Source organism: Ammospiza nelsoni, chromosome 12 (genome assembly GCF_027579445.1).
Source record: "Ammospiza nelsoni isolate bAmmNel1 chromosome 12, bAmmNel1.pri, whole genome shotgun sequence".
Lineage (NCBI taxonomy): Eukaryota > Metazoa > Chordata > Aves > Passeriformes > Passerellidae > Ammospiza > Ammospiza nelsoni.
This window is the reverse complement of record NC_080644.1, coordinates 13,874,225-13,893,220: the sequence shown is the minus strand read 5'-3', so window position 1 is coordinate 13,893,220 and position 18,996 is coordinate 13,874,225. Positions and strand designations below refer to the sequence as shown.

Sequence of the window (18,996 nt, the reverse complement as noted above, 5' to 3'; positions counted from 1 at the left end):
TTACTGATGACACTTTTTAATTTCTTTTGGTCAGATGTTTTTGAAGTAAAACCAACAGAGTAAGACAGAACTAGAGGACAGGCAGTCATATTTACAGCCACTCAAAACTAAGAGTGTAAAAGCAGAGCTCAGTGGTGAAAGAAGCACAGAAGCATACAAAGAATAGGTGTTTTTGGTTATTATTAGAATTTTATTATATTATCTTGGCTATTAAAAGAATCTGTTGCGTTTTTTGCTGCCCAATTCCAACTCACCAGCTCCCACTCAAAACGACTTGTGATACAAAAAGCGACATTTTTTCTGTTTGTAGACAACAAAACCACCTGCTTTAATTTCCCCAAACCTTACTTAAGAGTCACAGCACAGTTAACACTAATGCTCTATCTTTTACCATTAAATAAAAAATAAAACAGGGAAAATAAAACAGGCAAAGAGAATAAACCAGACTGAGTCAGTGTAATCATTCAGTCGGATTCTGGATGACAATCAGGAAATAGTCTTTATCTGGGGAGGAAACAAAAAGAAAATTATTCTTTCATTGCTGGTATTTGTTCACAGAAACAGTAAATTCCAACATTTTTCACATCTCTCTGATGTGCTGTGGGAACTCCAGAGCCCTGACATTCATTCTCAATGAGCAAAACAGGCTCCAAGCGTCAGGTCATTTATTTTATGAGTTTTACTGAGAAAAACTCTCAGCTTTATAAACTCCACATTCCCAAGGCAGCTGAATTTAACCCAGTTTGTGCCAGCAAACTCAGTAACTGGCACGTGCCACACTGGTGCATGGTGGCCACTGCCCTTCTCTCACAGGCACACTGGGGCTGCAGCTGTTTTTGCTGGAGCAATGCTTATTCCTCTTTCCATCCTGCCTGTGGAAATCTGAGGCTGCCTCAGCACGAACCAGAGCCTGTGCTAAGATCTGCCCTGACCCAAGCCTGCCATGGGGAACTGCCATCCTCTGCTTGGCCTCTCCACCAGCCCCATGCCAGCAGGGAGCACGCAGGGATGGGGCTGAATTCCTGCCACATGAGCGACCTGCACTCACCCCGCTGCTTCCCAGCTTGGAATTCAACAAAATACTGAGGATTTTTCCTGAAAAGAAGGTTGCTGCTGCTGTATACCATGACTCATGATTGTAGCTACAGTGTGCTCTAATACTTTTCCCAGAACTGGAAAGTCAGGACTGTCTTGTTTTATCACTCAGTCCACAGTTCTGAATGGAAATTGCTCCCAGAATGTATTTCTTTCCAAATCCTAGGGTTTTATACTGAAAAATAAAGCATGAGAGGGCGCAGCACCCGCTCAAGCATCATCTAATATTTTCTACTTTGATCTACACAAAAAGAGGGAAGGGATTTGCCACATTCAAACATGACAAAGGAAACTTAGGTAAATGATAAAGCTTTCAACTCTCCAGAAAGTAGAGCAGCTTCTTGGAGCGAAGGGAATATCCAATGTGAACACAAGCAGCAGGCAGACTCCTTCCAGGCTGACAGTGTCAGTTTTAAGTGAGAACAATCCTGCTGGATTCCCAGAGTGCTGCTCTCCCCCTGCCCTCTCCTACCTGGAGCAACCATGATTTCGTTTTTCTTGGAGCGGATGCGCAGGAAGGTGAGGTCGTTCTGGGGATCGATGTCCCGCACGGTGCTCCTGGCCTTCATGATGAAGCTGTGCATGAGCCCGGCGTACTGGATGGTGGTGGCATTGTCTATGGTGCTCTTGATGGGAATACCTGCAGCACAGGGACAAACCTCCAGAACCAGCCCTGCACTGGGCACCAGCGGTTGCCACTGCACCAGGGGTCAGGAGTGTCCTCTTTGAAGGCAAGAGGAATACATGAAGAACAACAAAATAGGAAAAAGCTGAAATGTGGGACCACAGGTGTAGGTGAGAACTGTTTACCTCAAGTAGCACTAGTGCTTTACTTTTTAATTTTGAGAGTTAAAAATAGAAATAAATTAAACAAAAATAATCATCTGGAAAAAACGTTGCAGTTTTTTCTCCAGACCGGGGACACTTTTTTACTACAGAAAGGATCCCTTACACCAGTTAACTGATATTGAGCTACACCAGGCTGGGATCAGTCATCATGGAGGACATCAGCTGCTGCACCACACAGCTCCAACATTCAGCCCCTAAGAGGAGGTGCTGGGATCAGTGATTATGGAGGACATCAGCTGCTGCATCACACAGCTCTTAGGGCATTCAGCCCTAAGAGGGGTGCATTCCTGGCAGGTCCCTGGTTCAGTGATAACCAGCCTGGAGGGCAGACACACTGTTCAGCCAGAGCTTTACAGAGCTCCCTTACACTTCAGCCACCCATTAGATGTGTTTTCCCTCCAAAAGCCAGACAAACCCCAGCTCCTGGGTCAGAACACAGCAGCCAAGTACCAAATTCTGCAGGGCAGAACCAGGTGTCTGTTCCAGCGACTGCAGCTGCAGCATAGAGAGCACAAACCACTCAACCATGATAGAAAAGCAGCAAGCAGGAGCCAGGCTGCATGATGTGATCCTCAGTATATTCACATGTAGCTGCTGGCATCTTTTCTAAGGATTACTTCTAGGAAATATTCAATTTTTGGGCTGCTCACAGTGTATTGAGAATGCTCTGAAGATATTGGTCTGTTGAACTCTTCAGAGACTCCACAAAGAGACAACTTGCTGATGAGTTCCACAAGCACTAGACAGTGCTAAAGAACTGGAGCCTGCCAGGCCAGCAGGGTTCTGGACAGGCCCAGCAGCAAGATTTCCATTTTGTGACAGCCTCAGTGTTACTGATGAAAGTTTGTACAGACTCAGTTTCAAACACTTTCATAATTCAAATATTACAACGCTTTTGCAAATTATTTCATTTCCTAAAATAATAATGTGAGCTTCCAGAAACTGGAAATCAATTTTCTTTTGCAGCCTGACTACTGTCTGCCTCCTTGGGCTGCAGTAAAACCTCTCCCAAAGCCAGACTCTAAGCTAAGTGCAAGTGGTACAAGCAGCAGCCCTCAAAGGGGGTGGTTGGAGTGAGTGATAGGCCAGAAAAGTGAGGCTGACACGGCACCTTCTGAATTCACCACGATGATTCCCTGCACTCCCTTCTGGCTCTGGATTCGCTTCAGTGTTTCCTCCACCTCAGCCTGCAAGACAAAGCAGAAACCAACGCAGGGTTACAGAGTTACAGCTGCTCCTTGCCTCCCACCAACGCTTTAGGATAACGTGGCTGAACACAAAGCTGCACAGGGATGATTAAAAAGCCACTGCCTACCCTGGTTTATACAGCCAAGTGTCTGTGCTTGGGTGCCACCTTTCTGCATGACCTTTCCAGTTATTTTCCATCTGCCTTCTTCACTCATTTGTGATTATCATCCTGGAACTCCCCTCTCTCCTCCTCCCCAAGCCTCCTGCTGAAGGCTTGCAGTTGGAAGCTGCAGTCAGACTGCTACAATTTAGGTGTCAAACAAAAATCATCTTTGAAAATGGATGTTTATGAAAAAAGTAGGAAAAAGATAAATTGTGGGTGCAAGATGACCTTCTCTTTTAGCAAATGAATGCCAAAAGCAATTACAAATAAGAGAAGTGAGGGGAAAAACAATGAATGAACACTCCTTGTTTGTAATTCTGATTTGTGCTGGGATGGCTGCACGGCTGTAACAACTGCCAATGATTTACACCTTAAAAAAGGAAAAATGTAAACACAGGCCAAGGCAATAGTCCTTTGTCTGCTCTATAAAAACCATCAAAAGAGGTTTGCACAACTTTCCTGCTACAAGACACCCATCTAAATATAACTGTGGCATCTATAGTAGGGTGAGAAACCCTCCCACCTGAGCTGATTTCCACAGCTGGATGAGTGTTTGGCATTTTTTATTCCCATTAAAGAAAACAGAAATGGTTTAGACCAGAATCACTTGAACCAGGGCAGGTGAGACCTACAAGGGGCATTTGGCCAAGGCTGTGTTCCCTGGACACCCTGAACAGCCCTCTCCACTTCCTCCACAGCAAACGGGCACAAAGATCTCACACACCCTGTTCCCTGGGAACAAACCTCATCCAACAACCAACACAACACAACAAACACCAGCTCAGCCCCAGCACTTTGCTCAGGGTGCTGTTGGTAACACAGCCCGTGGCTCATAAGAGATGGGAGCCTCCAAGCTGGTCTTTATGAAGCCGTAGTGTTCATAAAGTGATCCAGCACAGAAAAATTCAAGTATTTTCAACAGAACTCTTGATTATTTCTGAATGCTGGACTGTTCTCAAATGGAAGTCAAAGGAAATTAAACAAAGAATTAAATGAAAGGATGTACAAATGCTGGGAAAATATAGTGGAAAAATGTTAAATCTATTAAGAAATTAAGATCTGATTTCCTGCCTTCTTACTAGCACTATTTAAGTCCTGCTTAAACACTTTCCTTCACAGGACCTTAACAAACTTTTTCAGATGCAAAGCAGCATCCATAAAGAAGGATAACAGTTTTAAATTTCCTCTTAACACCTTCAGCTGATCTAACTCACAGGTGGGTGATCTGCTCTGACAGTTCACTGCTGCTGATGAGGGAAGGTCCTGCCCCTCGAATTCATCCTCAAGCCAGTGCAGCTCACCAGACCAAAAAAATAGCACTGAGAACAAAATTACATATTTAATTCATGAAACACACAGACCCCATTTTAATGAAGGGCTGGATGACTGCAAGAGACAGCAGATGGAGGAGGAGAGATGCACTCTAGAAAAGGAGAATAAACACTCCCTCAGCACAATCTTGCTGCTAAATATCCTTTGCTATATGTACAACAGCAGCCTGTATCTTTCTGCTTTCATCTGGAATAACTGAACTGTTAGGTTGGCCTAAAAAATACATCTTATTAGATAATTTCAATATTCCCTCTGGAACTTTGGTCAGCATTTATTTCTTTACAAATTTTGATATACATTTGATCCCAAATTTCATCAACACGCCATAGCCAGCCATACGTCTGAGCAGGGAGAAGCCCCCAATACAATCACAACAGAACAAATACAGCCCCGGTTATTAAACATCCAAAACCAGCCTCTTTTTCCTGACTGCTTCCAGCTTTAGGGCAGTGCCCTGGCAGCCGGAGGAGATGCAGGTTTCGCAGTGAGCGTTCCGCGGCACGGGGCCGGGCTGGGTTCGGCCTCTCCCCGCGGTGACTCAGGGCCGGACAGAGCCGGGGCAGCCCCGCGGAGGCAGCGCCGGGACCCGCAGCGCTCCCGGCCCGGGGCTGGGGGGAACGGGCGGGACCACCGGGCCCACCCCGCACAAACACGGCCCCGCCCGGGAGCCTGACACAGAACCCGACACGAACCGAACAGGGCCGGGCGTTCGCAGCCCCCGCAGCGGGGTCTCGCCTTTACCCGGGCCCCGCCCGCGGGGCAGCGCCTGTGCCTGAGGGGAGCCGGGACCGGCACCGAGACCGCCCCGCCCTGCGCCGGCCGCAGGAGCCCCCGAGGCCCGGGGAGACACAGAGACCCCCGAGGGCGGCACAGGGGCCCCGCCCGGACTCCGGACCGGCCTCACCCACCATGATGGAGCCGCCGCCGCCGCCTCCTCCGCCGCCTCCGCCCCGTGTCGGCCCCGGCGCTGCTCCGGAAGCGCTTGGAGCGCGGGGCGGGCCCGCTCCGAGACACAGCCCCGAACCCTCCGAGCCCTCGGAGCCCACACAAATCCCCGCCGAGCTCCCGGGGATGCAGTGGTCCCTGATCCCGCTTTAGGGACATCAGCGTGAAACCCTTCCAGTACCTGAAAGGGACTTACAGGAAAGGTGGGACGAGTCTGTTTACAAGAGCCTGGAGTGGCAGGACAAGTTGGGTTTGGTTCACGTTGAAAGAGAGGAGGTTTAGATTAGAGATTAAGAAGAAATCCTTCCCTGTGAGGGTGGGCAGGCCCTGGCACAGGGTGCTCAGAGAAGCTGTGGCTGCCCCTGCATCCCTGAGAGTGTCCAGGGCCGGGTTGGACACTGGGGCTTGGAGCCACCCGGGGCAGGGGGAGGTGCCCATAGCAGGAGTGAAATGAGATGGCCTTTAAAGTTCCCTTTCACCCAAACCATTCTGTGATTCCATGATAACCGGTGTGCGGAGTTCTTCTCCCCCCAAATGGCCGCAACCCCTCAGATGCTGCCGGAGCCCCCCGGGACAGGGGCAGAGCCACTCCAAGGCACGGAGCACCCTTAAAGCCCGGGGACCTCCCTGCCACAGCCCCGGGATCCGTGTCCCGAGGGTAAAGGTGGGTGCTGCCCCTGCCATGAGAAAGGGAGAGCTCTCTGCTCCCCTGGGGGAAGGACTGGGGATGTCCCACAGTCTTGATGGCAAAACAAAATAACACATCCAAGAACTGCATACCCATAACCCCACCTGTGTTCTACACACACAACAGCAGCAGTTGGGACTTTCCCTCTGACCTCAGGCTCTGCTAGAAGTAAAACAGAGTCCCAGAATGGTTTGGGACCTTTAAAGGCCATCTCATGCCAGGGGCAGGGACACCTACAATTCCAGGTTGCTCCAAGCCCCATCCAGGCTGGCCTTGGACACTTCCAGAGATCCATAGTTTCTCTGGGTGATTTGTGCCAGAGCCTCATGACCCTTACAGGGAAGAATTTCTTCTCAATAACCAATTTAAACCTACTCCCTATCAGTTTGAATGCTCCTTCTTTTGGGACCACAACCCTGGAATCAGCAAACAGACACAGGGCTCACACTGAGCTCCCACAGCGGTCACAGAGAGATGGTATTGGGTGAAATGTAAAACATGTCCTCATAAAATGTTTTTAGATTTTTTTTTCCCTCTGAAAGCCAGGATTTGACACAGCAGGTAAGCTCACTGGCCCCTCCAATCTGTCAGAGACTGTATTCTCCTTAAAGAAAACAAGATTTCTCCAATGAGTCCTGTCATTTGTACCCTGCTGGGCTGACAGGCTGAGAACTGAAATTGGATCAGGCATTGCCAGAGATCAGGGGAAAATCCTTCTTTAGGATCCAAGAGATATGGCTGTTTCCTCTTCCAATGGCTGTTTACAGCTCTGCAACCGAATTCAGTTAAATTCTAATCTCTCTTTCCAGTCTAGCAGCGATTTTACAGCTTGGCTACAAGAAGTCATGTGGCCATGGATTGATGTAATTTCTGGTCTGTGCAATGGTAAGATTTGGGCAATAGTAAGGATGTGGTGGATAATTTGGGCAATAATAAGCAGCACACAGCTGCCATCAGAAACCCAACCAAACAAGGGTTTGCTTAAACAACCATTCCCATACTGCCATGAACAAAACCTTTCAACACTCCCACCCAAGGCTGGTGCTGATATTAGCACCCTCATCATTAAAGCAAATAGAAAAAAAAAGTGGTGCAGGTGAGATGTACATTTATCATACACTGCACTGTGATTAATTTTTGCCTTTTTAAAATAAACTTCAGATGTATGTGAAATACCCTTGTAGCTGTATACATATAAAACTGCTCAAAGCAGTATCAAATTTTGGGTTTACACAACTTACTAGGATGTTTTTAAGTAGTTCCATTCAAAGCTTGGAGGAAGTGACTCCACACCAACCTCCCTGCTGCAGAAAAAGGCAGTTGTTATTGCACGTACTTGCCTGGCATGGAAAATCTTCTTGGGATTTGCTGCCCCTGACAAAACTGAGTTAACTGAGCCACTGGGAACAGCTGGGAAAGTCAGCAGAGGAGAACCCAGTGGGAAGGTCTGCAGCAGGGAGAATCACCCTCAGGGAAGGATGATCACTTTAGGGATCATCCAACCAAACTGGACAGAATCAAGTCCCTGAGACAGCATCACAAAATTAACTAGGGTAATTTTGGTTGGAAGAGACTTTTGAGATTATCAAGTCCAGTATTGTATGACCCTAAGACCTGATGGGACATCCCTGTGAGCACTGAGGGAACTGGAACCTCACTGCAAAGCTCATCTCAATCACCTGGCAAAGCCTGTGGCCATCAGGAGAGATCCTCATGACAGCAATAATCTCAATGCCACCTGCCCCTTCAAGGAGGATCAGGGACACTACAAGGCTGGTTGGTCTCACTGGAGCTTCCCCCCCTCCTTTGTGCCACTCTGCCACTCCAAACCCCTTGCAGTGTCATTCCTCACTGTTGGTATCCCTGCACCAGTGCTGCAATGGATGTTACAGCTGTGCCTCCTGCAGAACCTCCCTCCACCCCATCTCCCTCAGGCCTCAGCAGCCTCACAGCACTCACTGGCTCCTCAGGGCAGCATCCACAAGCACTAAAAATCCACAAATTGTGTCCAAAATCTCTTCAATATCCAATCCAATCAACCAGGGTGGATGAGGTGTTGGGAAGAACTGTTCCTGAAGAATCCCAGTGGAAGGACAAGTCCAGACAGCCTGACCCTCACCCCCAGGAGCACACAGACAATTAATTCATTTCCACCTGGATATTCTGTCACACATAAGGAATAAGGACCAGACCACCAGCTCTTTAAGTAGTTTTATAAAAGTATTTGACTTACTGAGATACTGTTACAGTTACCTGAGTATTTGAAATTACAATGCAAGGAAATATTGACAATGAATTTCAGTACAGTATTTTACAATCCAGTGCTGCTGATCCCAGTTTCTACATGAGTTCACTAGAGCACATATACACAAACAGTGATTCTTGGAGAAAATTAAAAGACACCACAAAAAAGGGGGCTGGAGATACCAATATAATAGAGTTGAGATTACAAATCCAGTGCAGCATGTAGTAAAATAAAATTTTTAAAAAAACCCAAAAAAAACCCCTAACCCCCCCAAACAATTTTTTATTTTTCTCAAAATAATAAAAAGGTTGTTTTTTTTTAAAGACAAGCAACTGGATTAAAAAAACCCCAAACTTCCATACTAGATCAGATAAAGAATGTATTTACTGTGCATGTCATTAGTAAATGAACAGTTCCTGAGCTACTTGTAGCAATAAGGCTTTGTTAATTCTCAGTATTTAATTTTCTCATGGCATTCTCATGAAGGAAAATTCTAAATAAAATTTCTTTTAATACTTGGTAATTAGGATCAACTGACAGTTGCATATGAATGTACATTTGTGACATACTATGAATTTATGCAGCTCAGGTAGCTAAAACAGTTGAAGCAATGGGAGACAAATTAATTAATCTCTGCTGAAAATCTCACTTGTAAATCCAATCCACAAAAACCTGTTATCTGGGATAGCAGCTGCTCTGGGCTCATCCCTGTATTGCTTCACCAGATCCCCAGAAAGAACTGAAAAGTGCACCAGTGGCTTGTATAATTCCTTTTAACTTATACACAACATGCTGTAAAAATTTAACAGATTTGTTAGTATTCACAAGTCAAATGCCTAAGGAATCTAAACTTGTGCCTTCAGAAATATTATCAATGTAATGCTGTAAAGCTGCTTTGATTTTTTTCTATTTGGCCAAATTCAATGTTTCACTGATTATTTTCCCCCCCCTCAATGAATTCTTTATTTGCAATATTTTAAGATCATATCTGGTGCTTGGAATATCCAGCCCCCTTTCTCCCATCCTGGTACAGCAGAAAAGACATATAAACATGCCATTTAAATTAAAGAAACAATGGAATAAGTGGAATCCTGGACATCAAAAATATATACAAGCAGGTATGTTTTTCCTGAACTAAACATTTCAACCATAAAAATATTCAACAGCCAAACCCTATAGAACTAGGGCTAAGGCTATTTCAATTATAACTACTCTTTATTTTAAAAATATAGGGCTGACAGCCTTTTGGGTGATATTTATACATGAACAATAGTTCTAGGTTCCCTACACGAATTGTAAAGCAATATGCAGAACATAGACTATTTTTCATAGCTTAACCTTGCATTATCTTGCTTAATTTAATCTCTCTTGTAAATATGTTAGATAACTACATTTCACTGTAAGAATTAATATAAACAGAAAATATATATAAGGCTTTTATTTTTTCTCATGAGCTGTATACTGTCATAGATCCAAATATTGTGGAAGTTGGCAATTCTCCCAGTTACACCTGAAGGTGAATTCTCACCATCAATGAAACTTTAAATGAGGGGCATTTCTGTATCATCAGCACCTCTCCCCAGGCTTTCCTTCAATTAAGCCTGATAAGTCCCACCCTCCTGCCTTCCCCAAAGCATTTATCACTGAGCCCTGACACACTTGTGAAGTCAGCTAAAACCTGTAGTGTCTTGGTTCTTAGGCCTGAATCAGTTTTTCCCTCTTGCAGTTTAGATGGATAAGACAGCAGGAAAGAAAGACTTTTCCAGACTGAATGTTCCGTGTTTCACTTTCCCACTGTCCTGTTTCAGCTCTGTTATCTGAAAGAGTCTTAAACGCAGCTCCTGCCCCAGTGCTCTGAGCTGCAGGTTTGCTTTACTATGTGCTACATGTTATTTCAAGTGTCACATCTCTCACTGTAGCTACAGCTCATTTCACTGGTGTCTGACTTCCTCCCTTCGGGGGAAGGGAAAGGGCTGACCAGACCCAAAAAGTGCATTCAGTCTAAAGGAGCAGTAAAATGCAAAATGTTATTGTAAACCAGAAAAGAATTAACAGATTCTAAAAGGAAATAGCAGATGTTAATTCAACAGGACCTTGCTACAAAAGTTACTAGCTGTAAGAAGCTTAGGGTGAATTAGCTTAGAAACCTCCCCAAAAACTTGAGTTTCAAACTTTATAGAACTATTTACTGACGCTCCAGCTTCCCAAAAACCTGTAATTCGTGTCTGAACTTTCTAATCCTCTTGGCCTCAGCCAGGCTCACACATCAGTTCATCCACAGAAATGATGAGTAGGATCATTTTTTCAATCCAGTTGTTTTGTGCTTCTTCCTGAGAGCCAAGCGAAATCTTCGGAGCAAAGTGACTGCAACATGTAGGAAAAACACCGAGGGTAATGTCCATTAACACTGCTGACAAACAGCCGGCAAACAGGAACCTCAACGGAATCAGTGCAATCCCAGCTGGGCTTGTCTTTTGCAAAACAAATGAAGTACCACAGTGTTAATATTGATTTCAAAGTTAAAACATGTTACACAGCAAAAGCTCAGAACCCTTCAGAGGGCACAGAGCAGTGTTCCAACAACTTTGGGCAGGTGTCTCTTTTGCTGACAGGAGCAGGATTGGGATAAACCAAAGCGAAGCTATGCCCTGGATTTGTGCCACAGTTTGACATCCCCTTAACAGCAGCTTCAGTCCAGCTGGCATGTGAGCAGACTCCAGGCAAGGAAAAACAGTCTGGCCACACTTGAGTTAGAAAAAGGAGCTTAAGGATTGGAGCTGCTCACGGCATGGAGGGGGATCCAGGCTGGCTCTGACACTGCTGTTAGGAGGCTTAGGATGCTGCTGCAGCATTGCAGCTACCAATGAACTTCCCAGTGCATCAGTAGCAAAAATGCTACTAAAAGGAAAGACAAAACTATTGTTAAAAATCTGTCAGTCATTAAGGACACATTCTAATTAATGAATGGTAAAACAAAGCAGAGCCTAAAGCTGTATCAAACCTCTACTTCGGCCATTAGTCGCTTGTAGCCACATCGGATTGCGCATTTGATTTCTGAAAGTGCTCAGTAGAAATCCAGAGTTAAGGTGGATAACCTCAGGATAACATCCATTTATTTACACATTAGTACTGTTAAATAAATCCAAGTCATGTCTACTTTACAATGAAGTGTGCAACAAGCAGAAGAAGTGAAGCACATACATCGTGTTGGGTTCACATTCTTCAAGGTGCAAATTTCAGCTACTCTTGACCAAATCCTTCTGTTTCTTCAATTGCAAATAACAGCTTTTCCTTCAACTGCTCATAATTTTTATATGGTGGAAGGTCTAAGCGATTGAAACTGCAAAATAAAAAAAAAAAAATGTACTGAGGAAGAATTTAATAGGAACAAAAAATCCATTATGAATATGGGTGATTAGAATTTTTGCTGTGGAGATCGATACTGGGATTTATACCCTGAGAAAAGCTGACTACTGATATAAATGTATTTGTGAGGGCAGAGGTTAGTATTCAAGTGATAGTTTTCATTAACTTTTCCTAGTTGGAGGAAAACCAACCTCTAGGTGGTTAATTAGAGTCATCATTTTCAATTTGTGTGGTTTTGCCTACCCAAAGAAAAGAGGAGAAGTGACCTTTTCTCTGGAAGTGTGTGAATGTGGCTATTTTACTAAGGAGTGCAGTGATAACAAAAGATAGTCCCAACCTAGTTAGATACTACAGGTAATGACTTTAATTTTCAGTAATATATTACACAAATCCATGGAATTCCCAGTGGAATCTATTCCATGCCACAAGAGCTTTTCAGAAGTTCAGCTATCATTTAACAACAGAGTTCACTGGTGTAATTTGTGTTTGCTTTCACAGAGTCTCAACCATTTCAGCATATTACCCATTTACTAAAATGTCACAGCAGACTGTGGTCACCAAAACCAGACAAATAGCAATATTCTGATTTGTTATGTACTCACCAGGTATGACTTCTGGGTAACCAGTTTTCCTTTCCAACTTTTTCGATACAGAATTTTTGGGGTCCATTGCTCCCTGTAACAAATTCCAATAGACAAGGCATAGTCCAGCTACCTTTCTATCACTGTAACACACCTGAAGCATGCAAGGCTTAAATAAAGACAGGATTACACTTATTTGCATAGAGAAGGGACATTTGTCTCACTCTACAGCTCTGCCTGGATCAAAGTCTACATGTGGAGAAATGCATCAATCTGAAGTGAATTTAAAGTGCAATAAATAGGTGTAAACATTCCTTCCATCTCTTTCCATCATAGCTCAAGTAGATGCATGGCTTACAAAACAGCATTTAATATAAAACTCATTAAAAATGCCATAAATATATAATTAGGTTCTTTTTAGAAGTGTATCTCCTGCATTAGAAGGGTTATTAATACATACCCATGAGGTCAGCAAATCCTCCCACTGGCAATCTGCAAGTTCCAGTCACAAACTGCAAGAGTCTCATCCTCTTCTCATTATCTATTTCTTTCACAAACTGAAAAACAGTAATGGAAATAAACATTTAGGGATAGATTCAAACTTCAGATTTTTACATCATCACCATCCACAGATGAACAGTAATGCTGGGAACAGCTGGGTTAGCAGTAACAGTTTCTATCTGCACTCTGCAGGTGTGCTCAGTGTTCTGACCACTGTTCAATGAGCTGTGCTCTCTAGCTTCTGGTCTGAGGATAGAGCAAAATCTGCAAACCTGCCAGAACCACACAATCTGCCTGCTGGTCCTGGTGTAGTGCCTGTAGATGGTGTGTCTCTGCCAGTCATTCAGGTCAATTTCTTGCATTCCACAGAGAAGCACCTTTGGGGCAGAAAAAGGGAAATAAGCAGAGGAGTACAAATTTCCACTTTCCTTCTGTGACCTCACACACAGCAAAAGAGAACAACTGGACCCCCCCTTAGCAGCATCTGCAAAAATAGTGCACAAGGTTTTAATTTTAAACTTCATTCAAAACTTCTATAAACAACAACTGATGATGAAGTGGTTCAAAGACTGGTTCATGAAGTGTGTTTGGAGAGGTAACAAATTAGAGAGCATCTCTGTTGTGAAAAATGGAGTAATTGTTTGCAATTTTAGGAATAAATTCTCCCCTGTGAGGGTGGTGAGGCCCTGGCACAGGGTGCCCAGAGCAGCTGTGGCTGCCCCTGGATCCCTGGAAGTGTCCAAGGCCAGGCTGGAGAGGGCTTGGAGCACCCTGGGACAGTGGAAGGTGTCTCTGCATATGGAAGGGAGCTGGAACAAGATTATTTAAGATCCCAATCCAAACCATTCTGCGATTCTATTCAAGCCAGTTCATCTTTGCCCAGCCATACAGTTCTTCACTAGGGATGGGATATTTTGTTTTGATGGCTTTACTTTTCAAACTGAACAGATGATTCAGAAAGTGTAACGTTGAGTGATCAAACCCAAACCAAGAACTTGGCTCAATCTATATGGAACCATCCATTGCATATCTGGCTTTCTCTCTCAGTCTGTCAAGTTACTCATTCTTTGAACACAGGCAAATCAAAGAATCACAAAAACAAAGTAAGAAATTTCTGCTGACAGAATCTTGGCATTTAGAAACATCTAAGTTGGCTGCTAAGAGCAAAGTTAAGGAAAACACATTAATCTAATACTATTCCATGAAGTTTCCCCCATATTCCCTATAAAACAGTTGTCAGCCTCAATGAGTTCTGCTCTTCAGATGTACTGACTGGAGTTTATGTGTAATGACTTGGATCCAGCAATAGCCAAGCAATCCTTTACCTCCAGTTCCTTTGCATCAAAATACTGCAAATACTGTTGTGGCAGTATTTCATTGAAGCCTTCAAAGAAAGCCTGTGTCTGCTCCTCAACACCTCGGGACAGTCTCCATTCTGCCACTAGCCTGGAAAAGAAGACACACCAAGATCATTTAAATGGCTCATGCTAACCCCAAGTCCACATCTTTACCTATTTTGAGATGAACTGTAAGCTAAGTTAAAAAAAACATGGAAAGTCTGGAAAGTTCTGGGGATAGAGCACCATATAATTTTATCAGCAGCCTTTACTCTTTGCAAATGATTGCATTTTTTCTCTAAATTACCCTAAGTGTTCAACTGTTCTGCTACAGAAGTATTTTGGACTCAAAGAGGAGGCAGCATCTCTTCACTGATTACATTAATGAGAGCACAGCAGTCCTGAGGTGTTTGAAGGTTTTGTCTGATATTCTCCCCAGAAATCTCAGTTGTTATCCATGACAAGGTAAAAAACAAGTCAAGTTGTACTGGTGAAGAGCAGCAGGACTGCCAGCTTACCAAGCAGTGACTATGTCCATTTGGAAAGTTCCATATTTGTTTCTGTTAATCATGAAACTTTGCTCTGTGGCAGAAACTCCACTCTCCATTAATAAAATGGTGAAAAGCAGGCAGGAGACCCGGAGAACCTGAACCCAGGGAGAAGCAGATATTATGCTGAATTCAAGCCTAACCTATCAGGAGCACTGGATTCTAAAGGAGAGGTGGCTACTTCTCATTTTAGTCCTAGAAACTTGGGGGACTTGAAGCAGGACTTGGAGTAAGGTAAAAGAATCTGAATGAAACTGTAATCCAAGCTCTCCCTGGGTTCCTAGGAACTAGAGAAGAATGATTTCCTGCAGATCCTCCCTCCTGCCAAACGCCAGCATGTTTCTGGTGCAAGCACCACCTCTTTTGTGAATCACTGAAATGTCTGCAGATTTCTCATGCAGATGAAAACAGAGCCCATTCCCAACTCCCTCCCCCTGCCCATGGAAAAGCCTTCACAGAACACATTGTAACAAAGAGGAAAATTCTCTATGATTCAGTTTAGTTTGGGCCTGCAATGTGTGACAGCTCTTTTTGCAAGCACATCCTCCAAGCTTTTATGTTGAAGTTCACACCTTAAATCAGAGCTGCTGTAGTGCTGCACACTGAGGAAAAAGGGGATATTTCAGGACAAAGCAGGTCTCTGTTCACATGTTTATTCCTTAATCACTCTTATGCTCCTTCACTCTTAATCTACTGCTTTAAAACATTTTGGTGCTGCAAATATGATCTTTATGACAATACAACCTATGACATCATTCAAAACACTGTTACAACTACAAGACCAGTTCACATAAAACTAATAGCAATTCCAAGTATCTTTGAAAAATAACAATCTTCACAATAAACCCAAAAAGGTTCTCAAAAAAAACCCAACAAAAAAACAACCTCTCAAAACCCCACATGAACCAGAAATGGCTGGCTAGAACATCAGCAGGCTATAAAGCAATATAATTACAGTAATAAACAGATGTAACATTTCATTAAATATATGACAGCCACAACTCTTGTCATGGTATTCTGCAAAACTGAGATAACTCTAGGAAAAAAAGCGGACTTTCTTCTAATCATGATCTTTAGGAAAAGTGGATTTTAGAAACTTATTTCTATCAATATTCCTCTTTCAAATATGGGATCCAAACACTTGCCACTTGTTGCCAGCATCAGCAATTTCTCAGCAATGCTTTAGATGACACAGACAGTCTTTTGTTGCTAGAACTCAAAGAAAGAAAATGACAGAGTATTTTAAAGTCTTCACTTATTCTTACCTGATGTAGTCTTCTTTATTTTCTTCTGTGACCAGAATGTTGCTACCATTTGGCTTCAAATCATGGCTTTTGATTTCACCTAGTATTTCTTTATCAACAGAAAAAAACATTTCCAAGCCACATTCTTCAATATCATTCTCTCTGGAAGGCAAAAAAATACAGTTTTAAATAACTGTGTTGAGAACTTGCACACAGCAGAGGAGATGGGTATGAAGAACCTAAAGGTAGAAGGTTTGGAGTTAAAGAGTCAAGATAAGGAAATGTTCTTTTCACAGTAATTATGGCCTTGCCAGAAGTCCTGGAGTTTATATGTTGATTTATGCTTTTGGAAAGTGAAGAACTGCCCATACAGAGGTTTTGATGATGGTTTTCCTCCAAAATCAAGTGCAAAATCCAGATATTTATCCTGACCTATAACACAGCAATGCCAGTCTTGAAAACGTGGCTGTGGTTTATTGACCCCCATGATGCAACTGCACTTCTGAACTTCATCTTTCCAAAATGTACAGTACTGCATGAAACCTTGGGTGAGGAGGGAAGGCTTCAGATGAAAGGCTGATTTTATTTCATCATCCATCCCTTTTAAAATGAAAGCTACACACTCTAGCTCAGTTTGGGCACTGAGGTTTGGCAGGTGACCTCTGAAAGTCTCCTTCCAAACTCAGCCAATCTCTGAAATCCTCAGACTTGTGGGAATGAGAAAAACAGTCCCCTGATACAAGTGCCAAGGAATGCTTCCTGCAAAGTTATAAAATTTGCTTTTTTGTGAGGAACAAAATTATGTCTGTCCTGACAGCCACGGCTCTTCTCCCCTGCAAATGTGCAGTCCTTTCCTCAGGGGTACCTCCAGCAGCACTACAGAAAAGCAGGCCCAGTACACCGAAGTTTGGCTCTGGACTGAGAGGACTCTGCAGCCCTTGGAGTTCTGAAGCCTTTTCTCCAATTTTCACATCCTTAAGTGATTTTTCAAAGGGGCAAAGCCTTTTCTGCACTCCAGCCTAGATCTCTATCACTACAGAAATGGCTTTGAATTAAAATGAAGGCACATTGAGTACAGGATATACTACTCTGAAAACCCAACAAAATTCCTATCTCAATTCTTACACATCTCACGCTGCTTTCTCTGCTCCTCAGTATTTAATATGAACCTTCCAAGAATCACCACTACAGATGAAAATCTTGACTTTTCTATTTAGTTTTGCATTTCAAAACCCAATCTATTCTCACACCTTCTATGAAGTTTTCAAACCGTGTTAAGAACTATTCTTAGTGTGATTCCTAAGTGAAATGTTTTGTCTCTAGTCACAAGAAAGACTAATTTTTCTGCAAAATTGGTTTTATTATAGCTGAAGAAAAAAGGTTACTCAGTTTGCCTTTTTCTTCTAATATATTCGTTAATATTTTTAACTGAAAGAAAAAAAATCTGTGTTACTGAAATAAATGGTGCATATCAACCACAGATTAAAAGATGTGGCATCCTCCTATGAAAAAATCAGTACAAAATTACAACACTTTAGATCGAAGGGGCTTTAAAAATTTTTTCTTAAAATATCTGTAATACATAATTCCAAAATAATTGTGGTCTAGATACTCCACATCCTTTTTACTTGCTAGTCTCTGGAGAGGAATTTGCAAAAAGAGTGGAAGAGGAGGACTCCACAAGAGCAGGGACAGAGAGGTGCCTGAGCATGCAGACATGGAAGGCTGCAGGTAGGAATGGTCTGGAATCATTAAGCTTGGGGCAAAAATACCAGGACAGCCAGAACTTCTTTAAAGCATTAAATCTTCAATATCAACCTTGAAGTCAAATTGCAAGTGTGACTAACAGAAGAACTGTGTGGTAGTAAATAATAAACTACATTTGTTACCTTCATGTTCTTGTAGCACTACACATTCTGTTTTCTAACTAAACCAGTAATAGAGAAACATTAAATGGGTATTTCCTGATTTCTTTTTATCAGTTATCTGAAAAATCTCAGTCAAATTTACTCAAGCCATTTTATTTGTAACCACATACAACACTGCCAGATCTGTATGTTTAACTGGAATTAGTAACAGCCAATAATAACACAACACAAGATGCTGCACGGAATATTCAATGGACCAGAAAAGCTCTGCATGAACAAATCACTCTTTGTGTATCTAAACTCACAGTAAAAATTCCATACTGCTCGGCAATGTTAGATTATGTTCTTCTGTGGGGTTGTTAGTAAGAGATTTACATCTACTTCCTGGCAGAAGTGAAAACCAAAAACATTGTATTGCTATTTCAAGAACAAAACAAAGTCAAACTCACTTTACCCAGATGAGAGAGTTGTAAAACTCTGGGTCAACAGATTCTAAATCCTTGAGTCCTACTGCCTTGTTTAGGATACGTTTATAGAATGGCAGAGAGAAACCAGTGTCAATGAACTTCCCATGGAACAAAGCCTGAGGAACACAAAAACAGACAAAATAATGCAAAGGATGCTTCAGTTCTTAATATGACAACATTCTGTTCTGTGTGCCCATGAAATCTGACAGCCAAAGAATTAAACCAACTCGAGTACCATCACTGTCAATATGCTGAAGTAGCTTATACCAACAGGAGTTATAGCCAAAATACCTGATATTGTCAGCTCAAACATGGATTTTTATCATTACCCATCTGATGGCACAGTATTTACTTACAGGAAAATTACAGGACAGATCTGTTTCCTGCTTTAGGACATACCATGGCAATGAACCTCCCGATGAATCTGAAGTATTTCAGGTGGTCTGGGTTGATGTAAGAGGCTGGGTTTATCTGTAAGCAGTAGTTATCTTTCCCTGCATATTCAAACAGGCAATACATGGGGTTCAAGACTTCATGTGACAACAGAAAGAACCACTCCCTGAAATCACACAAACAATA

The 18,996-nt window shown here is 42.9% G+C and overlaps 2 protein-coding genes across 5 annotated transcripts in view; both read right to left on the bottom strand.

Annotated features, from left to right (window-relative positions):
- DYNLRB1 (dynein light chain roadblock-type 1) lies at positions 1–5,731 on the bottom strand. Its single transcript, XM_059481053.1, is given in 5 exon segments — positions 1–504; positions 1,568–1,735; positions 3,056–3,131; positions 5,536–5,655; positions 5,657–5,731. Coding segments are annotated over 5 exon segments (483 nt in total). The 3' UTR covers positions 1–460.
- A 2,726-nt stretch (positions 5,732–8,457) lies between these two features.
- The window catches only part of ITCH (itchy E3 ubiquitin protein ligase), a 57,816-nt gene continuing 47,277 nt past the window's right edge, over positions 8,458–18,996 (bottom strand). For 2 of the 4 annotated variants that reach the window (XM_059480632.1, XM_059480634.1), the window contains exons 17-24: positions 18,817–18,976; positions 18,400–18,533; positions 16,104–16,244; positions 14,279–14,399; positions 13,226–13,330; positions 12,913–13,009; positions 12,474–12,546; positions 8,458–11,845 (exon numbers count right to left, since the gene is read on the bottom strand). In XM_059480632.1, the coding sequence (XP_059336615.1) occupies positions 11,746–11,845; positions 12,474–12,546; positions 12,913–13,009; positions 13,226–13,330; positions 14,279–14,399; positions 16,104–16,244; positions 18,400–18,533; positions 18,817–18,976 (931 nt within the window). In that variant the 3' untranslated portion in view covers positions 8,458–11,745. The remainder of the gene's footprint in view (positions 11,846–12,473; positions 12,547–12,912; positions 13,010–13,225; positions 13,331–14,278; positions 14,400–16,103; positions 16,245–18,399; positions 18,534–18,816; positions 18,977–18,996) is intronic. The other 2 variants (XM_059480633.1, XM_059480636.1) reach the window with 2 other exon arrangements.